Below are 23741 nucleotides of genomic sequence, written 5' to 3'. Positions count from 1 at the left end.
TTGCTTGTAGAAAATCATCAGAAATATTTGGTAGAACAAAATGCTTTATATTATTTTTGATTAATATAGCCGAACCGCCGCGAGCCCTGCCACTTGGGTGATTTGAATTATAAGTAGTGTAGTTATAAATTTTAAAGTAGTTTTTTTCAGTGAAGTGAGTTTCTGAGATTAATAAGATATCTATTAAGTTTAACTTTAAAAAACATTCTACTTCATTTTTGTGAGGTATTAAACCGTTGGCATTCCATTCAGCAATTTTAATTATTTTTGCCATTGCTTTTGTTGTTGACTAACGTGGATAACATATTTATTATTATGGTGTTCTGTTGCAAAAGCTGATTGAAGATATTTTTAAATTCTAAAATAAGTGTTGCTAGAGAATCAGAATCGGGATTTGAAGGTGAATGAATAGAAGCAGAGTAATTGTTTTTTGCAATGTCTGCATAGGATGAATTTGAATTGTTGGATTTAAGGCCGGAGAAATGTTGTTTATTTTATTATTAGAATTAGAATTATTAGAATTTTTAAAATTTTGGTTATTTGGATTAGGATTTATGACTGATTGATTTACTGGAGTTTGTTTCTTTGTTCTTTAATTTTTTGGAAGTATGAGCAACCGCGATAATTAGCTGGATGAGCACCGTCGCAAAAATAACAACATGCCGGAGCATTCGGATCTTTGGTACAAGCTTTAGTATTATGATTGTCACCGCATTTTAGGCAAGCAAATGGTCTATTGCAGTATTTTTTGGTGTGATTAAAGAGTTGACAGCGAGAGCATTGTATAATGTTGTTGGACTTTCTCGGTGGTTCGACGCGTATTATGCAGTTGAATAATTTATAAATGTTATAAATATTTTTGTTATTTCTATTTGGTTCCAGATCAACAAAAAACATATTAAGAGGTTCTTTTGTTATTCTATGTCTAATATTTAGGATATTACGTACGACATGACCCTGTTTTAATAGTTCTAATTAATTGCATCTGTGCTTGTTGAAAAGTGTACATTTCTAAGAACAACCCTATAAGCCTTCTCTTCTTTTAATTGATATGTATGATATACGGCATTAGTTTCTTTTAGATGTCTGGATAAAGTTCGAAAATGGTCGACAGAATTGCATAGAATTTTAAATGTATTGTTAGCTAAACTTCTCAGGAAATATTGATCGTGCGGAATTATTTCATTTAATTGATTAGACATATCATTAATATCGTCAACTCCGTAAATAAATATTGGAGGGGGCTTACTGACTGGAGCCGGTTTAACTGAGTTGTCATCATTAGCTGTTTCTATTGTTGAAAGGGCCGAAAATCTGTTTTGAATTTTGACATCTATTCCTAATGGTTCAAATGAAGTTTTTCTTTTTTTGAAATTGACTACTTGCCATGAATTAGGAGGTTTCTTGACATCAGAATGTGGTTGAGTGAGGCTTGTAGATGCACTATTACTAGATGATATTACTACCTGTCTTGAGTCAGAAACTGATGAAGTTGAACGCAGCGAGACCTTTTCCGATGTAAACATATTGGTCCGACCTTCCTCGCGAGGTATCTTGCTGTATTTGCTGGATCCAATAACGGTCTTTCGTAGTTTTGGGATTTCTGATGGTTTACTGTCCGATTCCATATTCGCTTCTATATCTTGATTGAAATGTAAGACATTTTATTGATTCCACAAACGCACATTAGAGTCTCGATTATGTATGGTTTTTTGTAAGCAATTATTTAATTATCTGTACACTTTTGTAAGCTTTTCATGCAATTTTAATAAACCGTAAAATTCAATCTGACATGCACTTGTTTTTTTCCAATATTTTTCATAGAAACAATAAACCCCATTAGTTTGTCTATATTTTATTAATACAACCAAACTGAAAGTTTTATACACTTTCTATAGAAAACATGGCATAATCCATTCCAAGTCCCGGAAATATTCTATACTATCTCTTCTATTTCCGGGTCAGCTATATTCTATACTATCTCTTCTATTTATATCGTATAATATCTGACGTTTAGCTCCTCGCAACTGATTTCTTCATTATCTTCCCCTAGGGTAAGTTATAGTGGTCGCAAAAAAATCTAAATGAATATTTTTATATATCTTCACGTTTCAAAGGTTTCTGTATGTGCGTATGTGTATGTGTGTGCCAAATCGTCGACGATTTCGGGAACACCGATCGTTCGGGAACGTGTACATAGTAATAACAAAACAGGACACAAAAAAGCAATAAAGTTAAAAAATAATCAATTTTACAAGAAATAAATTAAATTGTTAGTTATTTCAGCTCAGCCAGCTCTGCTGATGAATAATTTTGACAAAATACTAGATCAAGGTTAATTACAGTGTTCTCTGTAAAAAATGCACCCATGAAATTTATATTTTGCATTGGTTGAATAATTTATCTATAATTTTGTAAAAAATTATCTAAAATTTTTTAAAATAATTTATCTGTAATTTTGAATATAAGAAGTTAGATGTAATTTATCAATAAACAATTCGACAAATCAAAATAAATTTTATAGTATTCTCTTAATTTTTCATCAGAAACATCTATGAAAATATTTGTAAATAAAACGAAAGTGAAAACAATTCAAAATTCAAACTTAATTGTTTAAGAAATTTTAGAAAAAGTAACGCCTTCAATTATTAATTGTATAATGCACAATCTTAGAAGTAAATTCGGAACTATGAAATTGTATTATAAAATATCAGTAAAATCAGTTGACAAAAAATTTAAACGATTTTAAAATGCTTCAAAAGTTTATAGAAATTCAATAATATTTATATCTAGATTCAATTCAAGATTCCATTTAGCGATTAGTTTAGTTTTGCATATATTTATGAGTTGACAGTGATATTGAAAATTATTATTATTTAGTTATTTTCCAAGAGCTGGAGCTAGAATAACATTGGAAGTTTGACTTAGCAAGCAAAGATAATTTTCTTTAAATAAATCAAGACAATTGAACTAATTTTGAATAAAACAAGACCTAATAATCATACAAATATGCAATAAAGTTCCCAAAAATACAAATTGATTAAATTTTGGATGAAAATGTAATATAGGCCAAATTCAAAAGGCACATTACTCAATTGTTAATTGTTCATTATAATTGTAACAAAAAAAATATTTCAAACTTCATTGTTAATAAACTTGTCAAAATTGGAATTAAAATTTATAATCATAAAACATTTGCTAAGACCATCTAGCAAGATATAAATTATAAAAAATATGTTATAATAGGGAATAATTTTATCAATATTAACAGAATACTTCCAATTTGTCATTTGGGTATATTTTGCAGAAGATAGTCTACTCCATTAAAATGACTTTTTTAGAATAACTCAGTAGAATAATAAAAAAGCCGAAAAAATATTATATGATTAGTTTGCAGATGCTAAAATGTTTGATAAAGTAATTTCTTAATACGATATTTACATAAATTTAGAGGGCCTTGCAAAAAAATTGAGTATTTTCAAAAGTCCAGTCGGATATGAACTAATTATTTAAGTAATCAAACGACATAAAATTATTACATTAAATTTAATCATAATAAAATAAATATTTAACCCGGTGCCAATGACGCTGGGTCATAATGACCCGAGACGTTTTTTAACGAACATATATTTTGTTTACCCGGGTTATGTGGTTTAAGCGTTTGAGTAGCTGAAGCGATGCCTCCCCGCTACCCGCCCCGATGGTTCGCTCAGTGCGACGCCGCCCGCGCAACGAGCAACTCGTGCGTCAAGTCCAATCGGGTATGTTTGACCCAGCGTCATTGTAAATGTAATATTTTCGTGACATACTTTTATTTTCTATTTAGTGATTTTATATTTATTTTTTGTGTTCTTTAATAGGTTTTTGAAGAAAATGGCACTGACAAATGATCCGCGGAGAATATTGGAAATATTGGAAGAGTCAGATGAAGACCAATCAAATTCTACTTCGGACGCCGAGGTTGAAGACCATTTATCGGAACGAAGTAACGATAGCGGCACCGAACAACAAGTTAGTGATTCTGATGCGGACTCTGATTCATCAAGCAATTTGGACCTTTTGAGATTACAAAGTCAACAAAATCGGCATGTGTTCAAAGGAAGAGATGGAACTTTGTGGCAAAAAACACCAGCACGATCAAACGTACGTACCAGATCAGAAAATATTATATCCGATTTACCTGGTGTTAGATCCGTTGCTCGTAATGCAAAAACTATATTTGAGTCCTGGAGCTTATTCATAACGGATGATATATTGAATACGATTCAAACCTGTACTAATTTACACATTCAAGAGAGGAGAGCATTGTGTGCCGATTTGAGCAAACATAGATATATGGAAGAAATAGAAATTAGTGAACTGAAAGCATTCATAGGCCTTCTATATATTGCCGGATTTTACCGTTCAAACAAACAAAATTTGAGTGATTTATGGCAAGTAGATGGTACAGGCGTAGAAATCTTCAGGCTCACCATGTCAATCCAGCGATTTTACTTTATACAAAGCTGCCTACGTTTTGATGACAAATCTACACGTGCTGAAAGACAACAATTCGATAATTTAGCGCCGATAAGGAATATTTTCGAGATGTTTGTACAGCAGTGTCAAAAAATGTATTCGCCAGGCGAAAACTGCACCATTGATGAGATGTTGGTTGCATTTCGAGGACGTTGCAAATTCCGGCAGTATATTCCATCTAAACCTGCCAAATACGGAATTAAAATATTTGCCTTAGTAGATGCATCAACATATTATGTGACCAATTTAGAAATATATAGCGGAAAGCAGCCAAGTGGCCCATACTCACTCAGCAACAAACCTTTTGACGTTGTAAATCGCGTCGTCTTGCCCGTTTCTAAAAGCCATCGTAACATAACATTCGACAATTGGTTCACGAGTTATGAATTAGTATCTCACCTCCTAACGGAACATAAACTTACAGCAGTTGGAACCTTACGCAAAAACAAACGGCAGATTCCACCTCAATTCATTACAACACGTGGAAAATGTCCAGGATCATCTACCTTTGGACATCAAAAGGACATAACTCTAGTCTCCTACATTCCAAAGAAAAATAAAGTTGTCTTATTGATGTCCAGTCTACATCATGACGAAAAAATTGATGAGTCTACAGGTGACAAAAGGAAACCAGACATCATATCCTTTTACAATCACACCAAGAGTGGAGTGGATGTAGTGGACAATCTTTCTGCGTCATACAACGTGAGTAGAAACACAAAACGATGGCCATTGACTATCTTTTTTGCAATGCTAAATATATCGGAAATAAACGCAAACATAATATACCGGGCTAATAATGATGATACACGCATGAAAAGAAGACATTTCCTAAAAAATCTGGGACTCGCCATGGTGCAGGAACATTTACAAGTGCGACGAGCTCGAGTGAATTTACCACGTCAACTGCGCAAAAGAATCGCACAATTCACAGGTGAAACCACAGATGAACCACCTCGAAAGATTCTAGGCGTTCGCAAGAGATGCCAAATATGTCCGTCCAAAAAAGATAAGAAGACAAGTCATACCTGTCATGAATGTCAAATTTATATATGCCCTGATCATTTTATTACCTACTGCAATAATTGTAGTAGTTCGATGTCAGTAAATGAGGAAATAGAAGACTGATTGGCATTTATAATTAAAAATAACTTAATTTGATCTCTTTTTTAGTATTATAAGATGTTTGTTACCAATGATTATTAACATTACTTAAACCAAAACTTATAATTAACATATGTTGTTTGTTCAAAGTTGATTTTGCATGTCTTGTTAAGTATGTCAATAAAAGTTTAATTATTATATATTAGTTTTATTTTATTTATTTTTATGCAGAAAATACCTTTATTTAGTAAACATTAATTACAATTTAGTAAAAGTATATATTTTTTATTATAAATCCTCAATAAAACGTCGGGTCAAAATGACCCAACGTCATCGTTCTTGCAATTTTTTTCGCGTCATTGGCGCCGGGTAGGACGCTTTTGCGGAAATACGTGAAATTCTTCAACAATTTCAACAGGTTGTAAATAAAAAAGATACATTTTAACAGATGAAAATGAATTTATAAGTGCAAACTATCTTTGAATTCAATATACGACAAAACAGAAGCATAAGATTATTAAATTATAATATTACAAGTATAAAGTAAAGTAGTAGCCAAAAAGTATAAGGCTGATACAGTTAGAATATAATCACTAAAAAGTATTTTGTAGTTGAAAAAAGGAGTTTAAGTATAAATGTGTAAAATCACATATATATTTTTATATAGATTGTTAATATAGATACACAAATATATGTATTCAATAAAACGAATGATATAATTTAAATTAAGACTCATAAAACAAATTTATTAGTTAATTTATTATTACAAACGTAGAATCGTAAAAAGCATTGCTGTGAAATAAAATAGTGAGACCAAAAACCAGCTAAATCAAATTATTACTTTATTAAAAAGATATTTTGTTGGAAAACAAAATGCATTATGACAACCGATTTGCTAAAAAAGATGCAAAGAGAAAAGTTTTTACGTTCAGATTTTCTCTATAGGCAAGCAGTTGGAAATATTTAAAAAACCAATGACAAGTTCAAAAGAAATAATTAAAATGCAAGTTATATTTAATAAAAATCACTAAAAGCAGACAAATACGGTTAAGTTCCGAAATAAATTTACGATAGAACAAATAGCAAAATTAAAATTTATACTTCAATCTAAGGTTAGATTAAAATTAAAAGTACATCATGATTATTATAGAATTCAAAGTATGCACCAGAATGAATAATATTGTTTAGGGTAGGGCGGGGCTAGTTGAGCAAATTTTTACTTAAACGGATGTAGCTCCTCAATGAAAAGTTTCAATAAATTGCTATACGACCTAATGGATTTGTTGTTTATCGCTTAACAAAAGTGTTAATACTATTTTTTTGTAATATGTAAAATTTAAAAGCTACAGCTGTTTAAATGCAAAAAGTCAAGTATGCTCAACGTACCCCATAGGTGGGGCAAGTTGAGCACTCAGAAATTATAATGAAATTATAGGTTTAATGTCGATTAGTGATGAAATAAAATAAGTTTTTAATAACCAGTTCTATATTAATAGTATTTATTGACAGAGAAAACAAAACTTATAGTAATTTTCTTTGAATAATTAACTAAAAGTAGAATCAACAAAACAATATCGTATCTTAGGAATTATTTTACCATTATATCTCATGGACTTAGTTTGAATCTTAAAATTAATAATTAATTTTTGGAAGTTAATGGTAATTGTCCTAGTGACAGAACAAGTTTAGCAACTATGCTCAACTAACCCCAACTCGGAAAAACCGTGAGAATTATACCCAGAATCTCTGTGCATATTAAAAGTACTATAATTATATGGAAGAATAAAATTTACCTGGTTAAAAATAAATAACATTTGACTAAACTAGACGAAAACTCGTGATGAATGACTTTTTTACTTTTTGGTCTCAAAATAAACAAAACGCCCGTGAGCCTCACTCATTTGTCCAGCGGCTACTAGCGATCGCAGGATTTTTATTTCTCCCAAACCTCTTATCTTTCCGCCATATAATGCCTAAACGGACAGCGAATAGTTTTCGAGATATTTCGATTGCTCAACTTGCCCCTGTGCTCAACTAGCCCCGCCCTACCCTAACATTATGTTTCACATAAAATATATTATTTTATTTTTAAAATGGAGCTAATGGAAGCAATTAAGTAATAGTTTTCGAGTATATAGTATTATGCATTTGGTTATTAACAAATTAGTTTTTTTTAATTGTTCATAAATTAGTTTCAAAAATTATTTACAACAAATTCCAAACAATAATATCAATCCAACAAAATTCATTCATAAATTTGCATCATTTATTTTTGCGGTCCTCCACAATAGCCAATATGAGAAAGCTATTGGCTAACTTCATTAGAAAATTACAAAATTCTACACATAACATTTATAAAATAGCAAAATAGCGAAATTGAACCAAACGAAGATAATTGGACTTTATCCAAAGTGTTGAACATTATAGTCATCATCGTTGCCATGATGAGACAATACAAAACACAATACAAAAGATACAAAGAAACTTACATGAATTGTAAAAAAAAAATATTCCATAAAAAACAGAAAATGTCTAATATACGTAATATCAGATTTTCTAAAGCTTTCAATGAAAATATTAAAAATTATGGCTTCAAAATCATTTAACACTCATTAAAAAATAAATTATTTACTTTAATATTTAATTCGATTAATGCCAAAAAGAAAATTAAAAATCAAAACAGGACATATTTTCAATGTACCATGTACAATTTGATAATTATATGAAAGTACGATTTAACTTTATTTGCTAGTCAGACCAAAATTATAAATCAATAAATAAAGTCAAGTTTCAATAAATATTCATTTAATAATATATAATTAAATAAATTTATAAAATACTTATGTTTAATATAGCATCTCGAATGACATATTAGATGTAAATAAATACTATTATGAAAATATTAAAGCAGTAATATATAAAGTTTTGAAAATATATCAAAAGTTGAGACAATTGTCAATAATATGTAATATATGTATATAATTTTCATAAATTTATTCAGGTGGTAATACTTGCAAAATAGAACAAAAATTGTTAGTATTAAAATCATTGATCAATCATCTTGGATTATTAGTTTGAACAAATATTCAAATAGACAAATGATTCACACGAACTATTTTTACGAATTGATAAGACTTTTACTAGTATAAAAATAAGTTTTAACAACTTTCTATTATTTTATGTCACTAAAACGAGTATTTTAAGATTAATATTGAAATATTTAAATATATTATATTTAACCCTCCGTCGGTCGGCGTGGTCTGGCCAGACTTTTTTCGACTTCAATTAAAAAAAAAAACTTCTAGTAATCCTATCGACTTGAAATTTCTTTCACAATTTTACAATATAAATTACGTATAATAAATCAAATATTTAAATATGATGTAAAATAAACAAAATAAATATATTTTGAAATTCAGAGCAAATAAACAAATATCATATAAAATTAAAAATAGGATAATTAACATTTAAGAAACGAAAAATATTTAAATAAGATGGGCATTTTTGATTTTTAACTTCCCGAAGGAGAAGTTTATGTTTTCATCAAAAAATTCAATTCGCTAATTTTATGTTTTCTCGACGTTTCAAGCCATTCTGAATCGAATGAGATCAAATTTGGAAAAAGTATGTCTGTGTGTGTGTGTGTATGTGAACAGATTTTTTGCCGTAAATCGACGTTTTCTCAAAAACGGCTGGGCCGATTTCAAAGCCGTTCGATGTATCTCGACGAGAACTATCGTTTGTCAGTTTTGTGCGACGATCTGCCGAGCTGTTTCTTTACAAATAGCAGAAAAGTGAAAAATTTTTCGTCTACGTTTTAGCCCGCAATTCAGAACCTATTACAAAAAAGAAATGCAAACCGAAGTTCAGAAAATATATAGAAAACGTTCTTATTTGTAAAATAATTGTCAATCAAAAATTAAGTAGATAAATATTAAGACATGAACAATTTGTGCATGTATTTGTACATTTTCTCGATTTTACATAGAATTTAAAGTTGCTCAGAATTAACAAAGTATTAGAATCAAGTACCAGAGCATTGAATAATGTGATTTAAAAAAAAACACTCAAAAATTCGAAATGTTTCACACAAAATACGTAATTCATTTATAAAAATAAGTTTAATAAGTAAAAGATTTCGATACAACAGTTTCTACAGCATTGCAGTAGAAACTGTAGCACCAAAAATTAATAATTTATTAAAAAGATTATTTGTTCACATAATGCATCTTTACAACTGCAAGAAGTGCAAAAACAGCAGAATTTTCTTATGTTCAGATCTCTTTATGCAAGTAGTTGAAAATATAGTTTATACAATTAAAAATGTAATTATAAAAAGTTCGAAATATATTAGGTGCCTAGAATATTAAAAAGGAATTCACAAACAAATAGATAAGAGAAAAACTCGATGTGAAATTATTTAAGAGATGAATAAAATAAATCGCTACTTTTACAATATAGCAAAAAAGAAACAATTTGTTAAATATTTAAGTCGAAATTAATAAACAAACAATCAAATTCTTGGCAAAAACGAGTAGACATGGAAATGATATTTAAACAGAGACTGATACTGAAACAGAAAGTGCCACATTCTTAATATTTATTTTTATCATATATTGAAAAAAAAAAAAAATAGGATGAAAGCTTTTCATTTTTACAAAGTTCACAATATGAACATATTATTAAAGAAGATAAATTGAATACATGATCCAGTAAAACTTGGATTAATTATAAAAATAATAAGTCATTAAAATAAATACAAGACGTTAAATGTAATTTATTTTAAAGGTTTATCGATAATTTGCAGAAATTCAAAAATATTTTTAATGCAGAAGGAATATTTGCAGAATCTTTAAGATTCCATTTATGGATTAACAAAAATACCAACACAAGGCACAAAATTTTACAAAAAATATTAATATATATTTAATTATTTACCAAGAGCTGAAGCGACTTTGGATATTTTACTTGTTTCAAATAAATCAAGCAATTCATCTAATGATCATAGAAATATGCAATAAAGTTTCTATAAATACAAATTGATTATATTTGGATAAAAATGTAATATAATACTTAAAAGTTAATGAATTTGTCGAAATTGAAATTTACAATTTTAACCATAAATGGATTTATATGTATACATAAAACATTTGCTAAAAGCATTTGATTATAAAAATAAGTTATAATGAGCAATAATATGTTGTATAAATATCTTCAGAAGATAGTTTACTCTATTAAAATGACTTTTTTAGAATAACTACAAATTAGTTAGGTAAAAAAATATTAGGTGAAGTATTAACGTACTGAGGTACTATATAATAAACTACAGTATAAATATAACATTGAAAATGATGAAAAGCCGAAACAATATTGTATGATTGGTATACCGATGTCAAAATGTTTGATAAAGAAGTTTCCTAATACGACTTTTACATAAATTTAGAGGGACTTGCAAAGAAATTGAGATTTGTTAAAAATTAAGTCGGATTTGCAATAATCATGTATGTTATCACACAGGAATATGTATGACACTTAATTATAAAATAATAAGATTATTAATTGAATTCGAGACTGTTGCATAATTTTATAAGTTTACTTTATAGAGTAAAGTTGTAACCCAAAAATTATAAGGCTTATGCAACAATTAATTATTTGATTCATGAATAAATACATTCAAATACTGCAAAGTATTTTGAATTAAAAAAAAGGATTATATAGCAGAAGAGCATATATCATTATTCACATATTATTTTCATATAGATTGTTAATAAAACAAATATTTATATTGAATAAAAAGAGTGATTACTAAAATTAGGTATTATAAAACAAATTTATTAGTTAATTATCACAAAAGTATGGAAAAAGTATTAAAATTCATACTTCAATCTAAGGTTAAATTAAAATTAAAAGTAGATCATTATTATCAAAGTATACTCTGAAGCGCGCCCAACAAGACAAACGAAAAATTCCAAACGATCTCATAAATTTGTAAATTATTATTATTATTATTATTGTTATTATTATTGTTATTATTATTATTATTATTGTTATTATTATTATTATTATTATTATTATTATTATTATTAATATTATCTTACTATTTCTATTATTGTTATTTTGTTATATTTTATTATTTTTCTAGTATTATTTTATTATTCTGAAATTTTATTTATATTATTTATTAATCTTATTTTTATTATTATTTGCTTATATTTTACATTAAATCATATTACGGATCTTATTTTTATGTAAATTTTATCCTTTGCTCTTTTATTTATTTAAATTTATATTATTATTTATCAATATTACTTGATGTTAATAAATTAGCAGTTGTAATAATTATTGAAATTAAAAAAAAAAAAAAAAAAATTATCAAAGTATTCAAAGTATGCACTAGATTCATTAATATTGTTTAACATTATGTTTCATATGGAATATATTATTTATTTATAAAATGGAAGTATAATTAGTTATTTGAATTCATCAGGTTCATGATTTGAAGACGAAATATATGACTAATGCAATTAATAATTGTATAATGAAATTGATGATTTTTCAATAAGTATATATAAAAATAGTTTGATCCATTCAGTATATCTATCGATGATAAATTGCACCTTATTGAACAATATAAATTTGCATCATTTATCTTTCAGGTACTCTGCATTTGCGAATATGGGAAAGCTATTTGCTAATTTCATTCAAAGTTCTACAAAAACTAGAAAATTTGATGTATGCAACTATCTGAAGTATTTTAGTGGAGTAAAATCATAACATTTATTATTTATCGTTAAAAATAGGTACGACGTAAACGCAATTCTATTTCAAAGCAAAAAGTTTCGATTTATAATTAAAAGAATTCAAGAAGTTGATCGTTGAAATTGGACGAAATTGGTCAAGATAATTTTCGTGATTATATCAATTATTTAACCAAGATAAATAATAAACTGAATTGCATATGTTTTTGTAATAAATCAATATTTGTGTTGTGCAGAAATTGTGGACACATCAGATCTGCCCTAGTGCAAAAATTGAGAAGATTACTTATGAAGTCAATAATAATAAAATATAATGTAGGATTAAAATTGTCACACCTAGTCATATATGAAAAAAATCTGAATATAATTTATAATATTTTATGATGTAAAAATTTTAGAATAGGAATTATGTATAAAAAATAATCTCATTTATGATTTCGAAGTATAATTAAGTTCAATATTTTGTTAAAAAAATGTAATCGAGTTTTCAGGTTTAATAAAATTTTAATTGATTATATTGAAAAGATATACCATTTGCTTATTTAAAAATACATAATTTCAGAATAACAGAATTGTACTTCGATTAATGCCGAAAAAATTCAAAAATAAAATATGGCACTACAATTTGATAACTAGACCAAAATCCCAAATAGCAAATACTGATATTCGCAAAATACAACAAAAATTGTTTATATTAAAATATAAAATTTAATTTATGGTTATTAGTTTCAATAAATATATATGGGAATATTTATATTAATATTAAATTTAAAAAAAACTTTTACTAGTATGAAGATGTTTCCAAGCAGCTTTAAAAACTTTCTATTATTTTATGTCACTTAACAATTAAATATATCTAAAGTAAACAAACTATTTTATTCTTTATGTTGTCAAATTTTGTTTGAAATGATTTTACATTTAGTTATTTATACGCAATACAAAAAATTGACAAAATATAAATTGTAAAAAATATTATCAGATTTTAGTGAATGCAAAAAAAAAATTTCTTAATTTGTGAAATAATTGCAGAGTAAATCAACAGCTAATCAGTATACAACTTCATACAAAAGTACACAATGTCCAATCAAAATTTGTTAAATAGTTAATTTAAAAGGTTCTGAATAAATAAGTAATTTATCTGCTGATCAGAAAATCATATCTATTCATATGAAAAAAGATTTACATCCAGACAATAACTCAGAAGAAAATGTTAAGTAAATTGATCAATTTGAATTAAACTAATCAATATGAATTGAATTACAATATTTATAACAATTATATTAATAATAATAAAAATGCATTATCTCGTACTGTAAAAGTCAAGTAAAAATACTGAAAAAATATACAAGGGCTAAATATTTGTGGAAATTTGAATGAAGTGCATAAATGGCAGCCGGATCTAACAAATACAAAAATATTTTTATACTATTATTGAGAATATATAAATATTAATTTTTAGGTGAACAGCTTAAATTAGTAGGAGTCGATTTTCTAATTTCTTCAACCACTGGTGCAAATTTTGGTGGCCAACTACGTCCAAGACAAAAATAATAAGGAAATCGACAGAGTAGTCAGAATTTAGTAGTAATCGGTTTAAAATTTTCAAAATTATATGCAGAAATATATACGAAATCTAGGTTTCATAGATGCGTTCTGAGTCGTCACAATATAAAATTAATTAAAGTTATAGATAAACAAGCAGTTAATTTAATACTATTAAATAAATTTGCAAATGCATCAAAACTTAATATTTGATCAGATTTAAATTTAGAGTCACAAAATCGGTAAGAATTTGATTAGATACTAAATACGAGTTATAAAAGTAGGTTTAATTATACATTTTATTTAGATTTCTAGTAATAGTGAATATAGCAAATTAAATAAAATTTAAAACTTAAAAGTTAGGTGAGTTTCCTAATGTTTCACAAAAACGTTGATATTTGTACATATTATTAAACAGCGACTCAAATATGTAATAATTCAAGTGAAATGTAATTACTTAATACAATTTACAAATATAACTGATAGAGTTCCATATACATATTTTGGCATATATAAAAATTTGTTAGAAAATTCATATTTATAAGTTATTCATTTTATTATTTGATAATATGTACGATAAACAACCTCAGGTCAGAATTATATTGAAATTACAATAAATAAAAATTCAGTCGTCAGTAAAAATATATATAAAGAAACAATTGTCACAATTGAATATTAGATCAAATCAAGAAATATACATTCTTTAACTATTATGAATTACACAATAGCAAATCCAAAACTAAACTGAATTTATAAATATTTTTTCAAAGAGGGTCTGAATCTAACTCTAACTTTTGAAATTTTGTTTTGCGCAAAACAGTTACAAATTATGAAATGATAAAAATATCACAAAAACAGCATAAATATATTCAAACTACTTACAAAAATTTGTACAATTTATTTGAGTTTTTACGACTGATCAAATACAAAATAAAGAAAATGAAGTAAAATACAAAAGCCCCAAAAATGATTTATTATAATATGCAATCATGTAATTTTTGAAAATTTTATACGTATCGAAAAACATTATATCATTAAAATGTTCAAGTCAAATTTGAGGGAATACATGAAAATTGATTTGCTTTTTGAATTTCAGGATGGATTAACAAAATAGAAATGCAAACCGAAGTTCAGAAAATATATAAAAAACGTTCTTATTTGTAAAATAATTGTCAATCAAAAATTAAATAGATAATATTTAGACATGAACAACTTGTGCATGTATATGTAAATTTTATCGAATTTACATAAAATTTAAAGTTACTCAGGATTAACAAAGTATTAGAATCAAGTACCAGAGCATTAAATAATGTGATTTAAAAAAAACACTCCAAAATTCTAAATGCTTTACAAGAAATATGTAATTCATTTATAAAAATAAGTATAATGAGTAAAAGAGTTCACTGTTGCACTATATTTCGAAGTTTATAGTATTTTGTATTTGGTTATTTGAGAAGAATTGTGAAAAATTAAAATGCAACAATTGTTATTTTTTATTTAATGAATATAAACGTTCAAATATTCTAGAAAAATTCATTAGAATTGAAGTAGTTTGAAATAAATATATTATACTGACATTATTCGTACAACATTATTGTTATGTTAATATGGATATATAAAATCAAATATATTAATGTAAAATCGTAAAACTAAAGCTTTGCTGTAGAAACTGTAGTAAGTTTTTTTGTTCATAAAATGCATTATTATAACCGCAAGAAGTTTAAAAATGAGGAGAAATTTTTTATGTGCAGATTATCTCTATATGCAAGTAGTTGAAAATATTAAAAAACAAAAGTTTATACAATTAAAAATATATTTATAAAAAGTTCTAAATTTATTAAGTGTCTAGAATATCAAAATGTAATACAATAGATAAGTGCAAAACTCGATGAGAAATATAATTAAGAGATGAATAAAATGAATCGCTGCTTTTGCAATATAGCTAAAAAGAGACCATTTGTTGAATATTGACATCAAAATTCATAAACAAACAATCAAATTCTTGGCAAAAACGAGCAGACATGGAAATGATATTTAGAAAAAACTGATACTGAAACAGAAAGTGCCACATTCTCAATATTTATTTTTATCCTTTAATGAAAAAATCTAACATGATTTTCATTTTCGCAAAGTTCATAATATGAACATATTACTAAAGTGGATAAGTTGAATATATGATCTAGTAAAATTTGGAATAATTATAAATATAATGCATATAATTCATATTATATTCATTATAAAGTCATTAAATGCAGAAATTCAATAATATTTATAATGCAGAGAGAATATATGCAAAATCTTTAAGATTCCATTTATGGGTTAACAAAAATATCAACACAAACCACAAAATTTAATAAAAATAATTAATATGTAATTATTTACCAAGAGCTGAAGCGACTTTGAATATTTGACTTTTTTCAAATAAGTCAAGCAATTCATCATTCATCATAAAAATATGCAATAAAGTTTCTATAAATACAAATTGATTATATTTATTTAAAAAACATATTAATCAATTTTAATGAATAATTACTTGTTCATTATAAATTCAACAAAAAAGTTAAACTTAAAAGTTAATGAATTTGTTAGAATTGAAATTTACAATTTTAACCATAAATGGATTTATATGTATACATAAAACATTTGCTAAATTTGATTATAAACAATAAGTTATAATGAGAAATAAAATATTGTATAAATATCTTCAGAAGATAGTTTACTCTATTAAAATCACTTTTTTAGAATAACTACGAATTAGTTAGGTAAAAAAATATTAGGTGAAGTATTAATACATTATGGTAATATAAATCACAATATGAATATAACATTGAAATTGATAAAAAATCTGAAAAAAACATGATATGATTAGTTTACAGATGTCAAAATGTTTGATAAAGAAGTTTCCTAAATTTTTACATAAATTTAGAGGGACTTGCAAAGAAATTGAGATTTGTTAAAAATTGATTCGGATTTGCAATAATCATGTAAGTTATCACATAAGAATATGTAAGACACTTAATTATGAAATAATAAGAATATTGAGTAAATTTGAGGCTTTGCACTTATAATTTTGTAAGTATAGAGTAAAGTTGTAACCAAAAAATTATAAGGCTTATGCAACAATTAATTATTTGATTAATGAATAAATACATTCAAATACTACAAAGTAATTTGAATTTAAAAAAATGATTATATAGCAGAAGAGCATATATCATTATTCACATATTATTTTCATATAGATCGTTATTATATTTGTATTGAGTAAAAATAATGATTACTAAAATTAAGTCTTATAAAACAAATTTATTAGTTAATTATCACAAAAGTATGGAAAAAGTATTAAAATTCATACTTCAATCTAAGGTTAAATTAAAATTAAAAGATAATTATTATCAAAGTATTCAAAGTATGCACTAGATTCATTAATATTGTTTAACATTATGTTTTATATGGAATATATTATTTATTTATAAAATGGAAGTATAATCAGTAAAAGTTTTGCAATATAAAGTATTATGCATTTGGTTATTTGAATTCATGAGGTTCATGATTTGAAGACGAAATATATGACAAATCTATTTAATAATAGTATAATGGAATTGATGATTTTTCAACAAGTATATATAAAAATAGTTTGATCCATTCAGTATATCTATTGATAATAAATTGCACCTTATCGAACAATATAAATTTGCATCATTTATCTTGCAAGTACTACACAATTACCAATGTGGGAAATCTATTGGCTAATTTCATTTAAAGTTCTACAAAAACTAGAAAATTTAATGTATGCAACTATCTGAAGTATTTTAGTAGAGTAAAATCATAACATTTAATATTTATCATTATAAATAGGCACGACGTGAACGCAATTCTGTTTCAAAGCAAAAAGTTTCAATTTATAATTAAAAGAATTCAAGAAGTTGATCCATTCGACGAAATTGATCAAGATAATTTTCGTGATTATATCAATAATATAGCCAAGATAAATAATAAACTGAATTGCATTTGTTATTGTAATAAATCAAGATTTGTGTTGTGCAGAACTTGTCGATTAATTTATGCTCATTAATATGTTTAAAAATTAAGAGTAATACTTATGAAATCAATCGTAATATAATATGTTCTTAGATTAAAATATAATATGGTTTAAAATAGTCACTATAACTTATATATGAAAAGAAACTGAATATAATTTATAATTTTTTGTAAGGCAAACATTTTAGAATAGGAGTTATAAATAAAATGTATTGTTATTTATGACTGCTAATTATAATTGTGTTCAATATTTAATAATGACTGCCAAATTTAGTAAGTAATCGGTTCAAAATTTTCAAAGTTATATGTAGAAATATGTACGAAATCTAGGTTTCATAGATGCATTCTGAGTTCGTCACAATATAAAAATAATTAAAATTATAGATAAACAAGAGTTAATTTAATACTATTAAATAAGTTTGCAAAATCATCAACACTTAATATTTTTTTTTTTTTTTTTTTTTTTTTATTTATTTATTATTACTTAATATTTGATCAAATTTAAATTTAGATTCATAAAATCGGGAAAAGAAAATTTTATTACAGATATGCATTGAAATTGAAAATTTCATTTTATAGTTTTCACTATAAAAATATTTATAGAAAGATGTTCCAATAGAAAATGTTGTTATTGGTAACTAATTTTACATTAAAAATTAAACAAATAAACAGACATGAACAATTTGTGCAGGTATATATAAATTATATCGATTTCACATAAAATTAAAGTTGATCAGATTAACAATGCATTATTATAATCGCAAGATGTGTAAAAACAGCAAAATTTTTTATGTTCAGTTTTTCTCTATACGCAAGTATAAATAGAATTAGATCAAAATTTGTACAATTGAAACTGTATTTATAAGACATACTCGTAATTCAGAATATATGCATTCAAAATATTCGCCAAAAAGTGTCTCTATTCGTTAATAAAAAGTGTTCGAAATATATTAGATGCCCAGAATTTTATAAGGTAATACATAAATAGATAAGTGCAAATCTCAATGAGAATTAATTCATGAAATGAAACAATTTGTTGAATTTTTAAGTCAAAATTGATAAAAAACAATCAAATTACTGTCAAAAACGACCAGACATGAAAATAATATTTAAAAAAACTGATACTGAAACAGAAAGTGCCACATTCTTAATATTTATTTTTATCATTTAATAAAAAAAATCAAATAAGATGAAAGTTTTTCATTTTCACAAAGTTCACAATATGACCATATTATTGAAGTAGAATATATGAATACATGATCAAGTAAAATTAGAATCAATTATAAAAATCATTAGTCATTAGAATGAATATAAGAAGTTAAAGGTAATTTATCAATAAACAATTGGACAAATCAAAATAAATGTTATGATATTCTCTTAATTTTTCATTAGAAACATCTATGAAAATATTTATAAATAAAACAAAAGAGAAGAAAACAAATCAAAATTCAAAATTAATTGTTTAGGAAACTTTAGAAAAAGTAACGCCTTCAACCATTAGTTGTATAATGCACAATCTTAGAAGTAATTTCGGAACTATGAAATTGTAGTATAAAATATCAGTGAAATCGGTTGACAATATTAAACGATTTTAAAATGCTTCAAAAATTTATAGAAATTCGATAATATTTATAATGCAGAGAGAATATCTGAAGAAGATTCAAGATTCCATTTAGCGATTAGATTACTTTTGCAGATATTTATGGATTGACAATAATACTGAAACAAGCACAAAATTTAACAAAAATAATTATTATTTAATTATTTACCAAGAGCTGGAGCTAGAGCAACATTTGAAGTTTGACTTAGCAAGAAAAGATAATTTTATTTAAAAAAATCAAGCCAATTCTTCTAATATATAGAATCAAAGAAATATGCAATAAAGTTTCTAAAAATACTAATTGATTATATTTGTATAAAAATGTAATATAGGTAAATTCAAAAGGCACATTTACTAAAAGCATCCGATATAATTTATAAAAAATAAGTTATAATAGGGAATAAATGTATCAATATTAACAGAAACCTTCCAATTTGACATTTGAGTATATATTTCAGAAGATTGTCTACTCCATTGAAATGGCTTTTTTAGAATAACTCAGTCAAAATGATGAAAAAGCCGAAAAAATATTATATGATTATTAGTTTACAGATATTAAAATGTTTGTACAATGTGGAATCGTAAAAAAATAGTAAGACCAAAAACCAGCCAAATCAAATTATTACTTTAATAAAAAGATATTTTGTTAGAAAACGAAATGCCATATGACAACGGATTTGCTAAAAAAGATGCAAAGAGAAAAGTTTTTACATTCAGATTTTCTCTATATGCAAGTAGTTGGTAATATGTAAAAAACCAATCAGAAGTTCAAAACAAATAATTAAAATACAAGTTATATTTAATAAAAATCACTGAAAGCAGACAAACACCGTTAAATTCCAAAATAAATTTACGATAGAACAAATAGCAAAATTAAAATTCATACTTCAATCTAAAGTTAGATTAAAATTAAAAGTAGATCATGATTATTATAGAATTCATAGTAAGCACCAGATTTAATAATATTGTTTAACATTATGTTACACATAAAATATATTATTTTCTTTTTAAAATGGAGCTAATGGAAGCAATTAAGTAATAGTTTTCGAATATATAGTATTATGCATTTTGTTATTAACAAATTAGTTTTTTTTTAATTGTTCATAAATTAGTTTCAGAAATTATTTACAACAAATTCCAAACGGTAATACCAATCCAACTAATAATTAAATAATATAATTGAAAAAATTTTTGATTAACAAAATGAAATTTTCAATAATTATATATAATAGTAGGTAAGTATATTTAAAGTTTTAATAAGTATGTTTTTCCATTCATAAATTTGCATCACAATGGGTAATATGGGAGAGCTATTGGCTAATTTCATTAGAAAATTACAAAATTCTACTCGTCTAAGATAATTGGATTTTATCCAAAGAACTGTTGAACATTATGGACATCATCGTTGTCATGATGAGACCCAAAACACAATACAAGGGGTACAAAGATCTACTTTATTATACTAACTATAAACAAAAAGTTGAGAATTTGATGTATGCAACTATTTACAGTATTTTAGTAGATTAAAATCATAAAATTTAGTAATTATCGTTATAAATAGACACGACGTAAACGTATTTCTGTTTCGAAGCAAAAAGTTTCGATATAGAATGGAAAGAATTCAAGAAGTTGATTCGTTCGACGAAATTGGTGAGGATTATTTTGTTACTTGTGCTTGTAAATATTGCTGCAAAAATTTTCATCTTCTACAAAAAAAATAACCATTTGCTTATATAAAAATAGATAATTTCAAAACAACAGATTTGTACCTCGATTAATGTCGAAAAAAATTCAAAAATACAATATGGCACTACAATTTGATAACTATATGGACTTATACTTATATATATATATATATATATATATATATATATATATATATATATACATAGCTATTATATTAAGCAAAAATACTATTTATTTGAGAACTGATATTCGCAAAATACAACAAAAATTGTTAATATTAAAATCATAAAGTTAATTTATGGTTATTAGTTTCAATAAATATATGCGAATAGTTATAATAATACAAATGATTCAAACAATGTTTTTTTTTTTTCAAGAAAAACTTTTACTAGTATGAAGATGTTTTCAGGCAACTTTAAAACCTTTCTATTATTTTATGTCACTTAACAATTGAATAAAATATATTGAAAGAAAACAATCGCTTTTTTTCTTTACGTTTTCAAATTTTGTTTGAATTGATTTTGCATTTAGCTATTCGTACGCGATACAAAAATTTGGCAAAATATAAATTGTATAAAACATTATCAGATTTTAGTGAATGCAAGAATTTTTTATTTTTTAATTTGTGAAATAATTGCAGAGTAAATCAACAGCTAATCAGAAAACAACTACATACAAAAGTACACAATGTCCAAATAAAATTCGTTAAATAATTAACTTAGAATAAATCAGTAATTTTATAGTGTCGATATAATAATATACAAATGCAAGCAAAAAATAAATTTATAGTGAACAAGTTCTAATCAAAATTCACATTTATTTTAAAAAATCTGAAGTTTTTGTGAAAACTTTCCGTGAAAAACATTCAAATTTGGAGATTTACGAATGCAATATATTGGAATAAAAAAACTTCATAACAAATAGATATTGTATTTGATTTTGAAAACATAATATGTAAGTATAAAAAATACTGAGAAGAAAATAACATCCATTCATATAATAAAGATTTTAGAGATGCATAATCGGTAGCAGGATTTAAAAATACAGAAAAAGACGACATCTCATTTCTAAATTGATTATAAAAATATTGTAAAACAAATACAAAAATATATTCAATTATTGCCAATATATATGAATATCACTTTTCAGGTGATCAGCTTAAAATAGTAGGAGTCGATTTTCTCATTCCTACAACCATTGGTACAAATAATGGTGGCCAACTACGTCCAAGACAAAAATAATAAGGAAATCGACAAAGTAATCAAAAGGGGTAGACGGCCAAATTTAGTAAGTAATCGGTTTAAAATTTTTAAAATTATATGCAGAAATATGTACGAAATGAAGGTTTCATAGATGCGTTCTGAGTCGTCACAATATAAAATTAAATAAAATTATAGATAAACAAGCAGTTAATTTAATACTATTAAATAAGTTTGCAAATTCATCAATACTTAATATTTGATCAACTTTAGAGTCATCAGTAAGGGAAAAATTGAAAAATTTCATTTCATAGCTTTCATTATGTAAATATGTATATTAAATTAGACATCGAAATACGGGTTATGAATGTAGGTTTAATTATACATTTTATTTGTATTTCTAGTAATAGCGAATATAGCAAATAAAATTAAAAAAAATCATTTAAAATTTAAATTAAATGTTAGGCGAGTTTCCTAATGTTTCACAAGTTTTCAGTCGTCAGTTTAAATATATATAAACAATTGTCACAATTGAATATTAGATCAAATCAATAAATATACATTTTATAACTATTATGAATTATACAACAACAAATCCAAAATTAAAATGAATTTATAAACATTTTTTTAACGAGGGTCTGAATCCATTATAAAATGATTGTATAATAAGTAAAAGTATTCGAGAGCTATATGCATTTGGTTAATTGGAGCAAATAATAAAACTAACAGAAGCACTTATTCTAATATGAATATTGTCAAAAATTAAAAATATTTTTGAATGGTATTGAGATTGTCATTGCTATTGGCTAAATTCAAGCAAAAATTGTAAAAAACGAAGATAATTGTATTTTATCCAAAAAAGTGTTGAACGTTTTGGCTATAATAATATACTGTATTATGCTTACAGACTTAAACAAAAACTTGAGAATTTCATTTATGCAACTACTTAAAGTATTTTGGTAGAGTAAAATCATAAGATTTAGTATAGATTGTTAAAAAAATGAAATATTTAAACGAGCATAGCATAGGAATTTTAATTTAGTTATTCCTTATTCAGTTCTATATACTAACTGAATTGTAGTTGATGTTGATGTTGATTTTGAATATAGCGTCATTAATTTAAATATAAAAATAATATGAATATAATTTCTTATATTTCATAGGGCAAAAATTTGATATAGGATTTCAAGATATGACTGCTTAGTATAATTGGATTTAATATTCCATAAAAAAATCGTATTATAAGATTTTTTAAAGCTTTCATTAAAAATATTAAAAATTATGGCTCTAAAATTC

At 25.3% G+C, this 23741-nt stretch overlaps 1 protein-coding gene across 1 annotated transcript; it reads left to right on the top strand.

Moving 5' to 3' along the window:
* Window positions 1-3700: 3700 nt before the first annotated feature.
* Window positions 3701-5646, top strand: LOC113375927 (piggyBac transposable element-derived protein 4-like). Its single transcript, XM_026615865.1, has 2 exons — window positions 3701-3783; window positions 3861-5646. Exons 1-2 carry the CDS (start codon window positions 3701-3703, stop codon window positions 5644-5646), a joined length of 1869 nt encoding a protein of 622 aa, XP_026471650.1.
* Window positions 5647-23741: the final 18095 nt, after the last annotated feature.

This window comes from Ctenocephalides felis, unplaced genomic scaffold, assembly GCF_003426905.1.
Source record: "Ctenocephalides felis isolate EL2017-DRISC unplaced genomic scaffold, ASM342690v1 CF-g0.4_SCAFFOLD_01886, whole genome shotgun sequence".
Taxonomy (NCBI): domain Eukaryota; kingdom Metazoa; phylum Arthropoda; class Insecta; order Siphonaptera; family Pulicidae; genus Ctenocephalides; species Ctenocephalides felis.
This window is presented reverse-complemented; position numbering and strand designations above follow the sequence as displayed.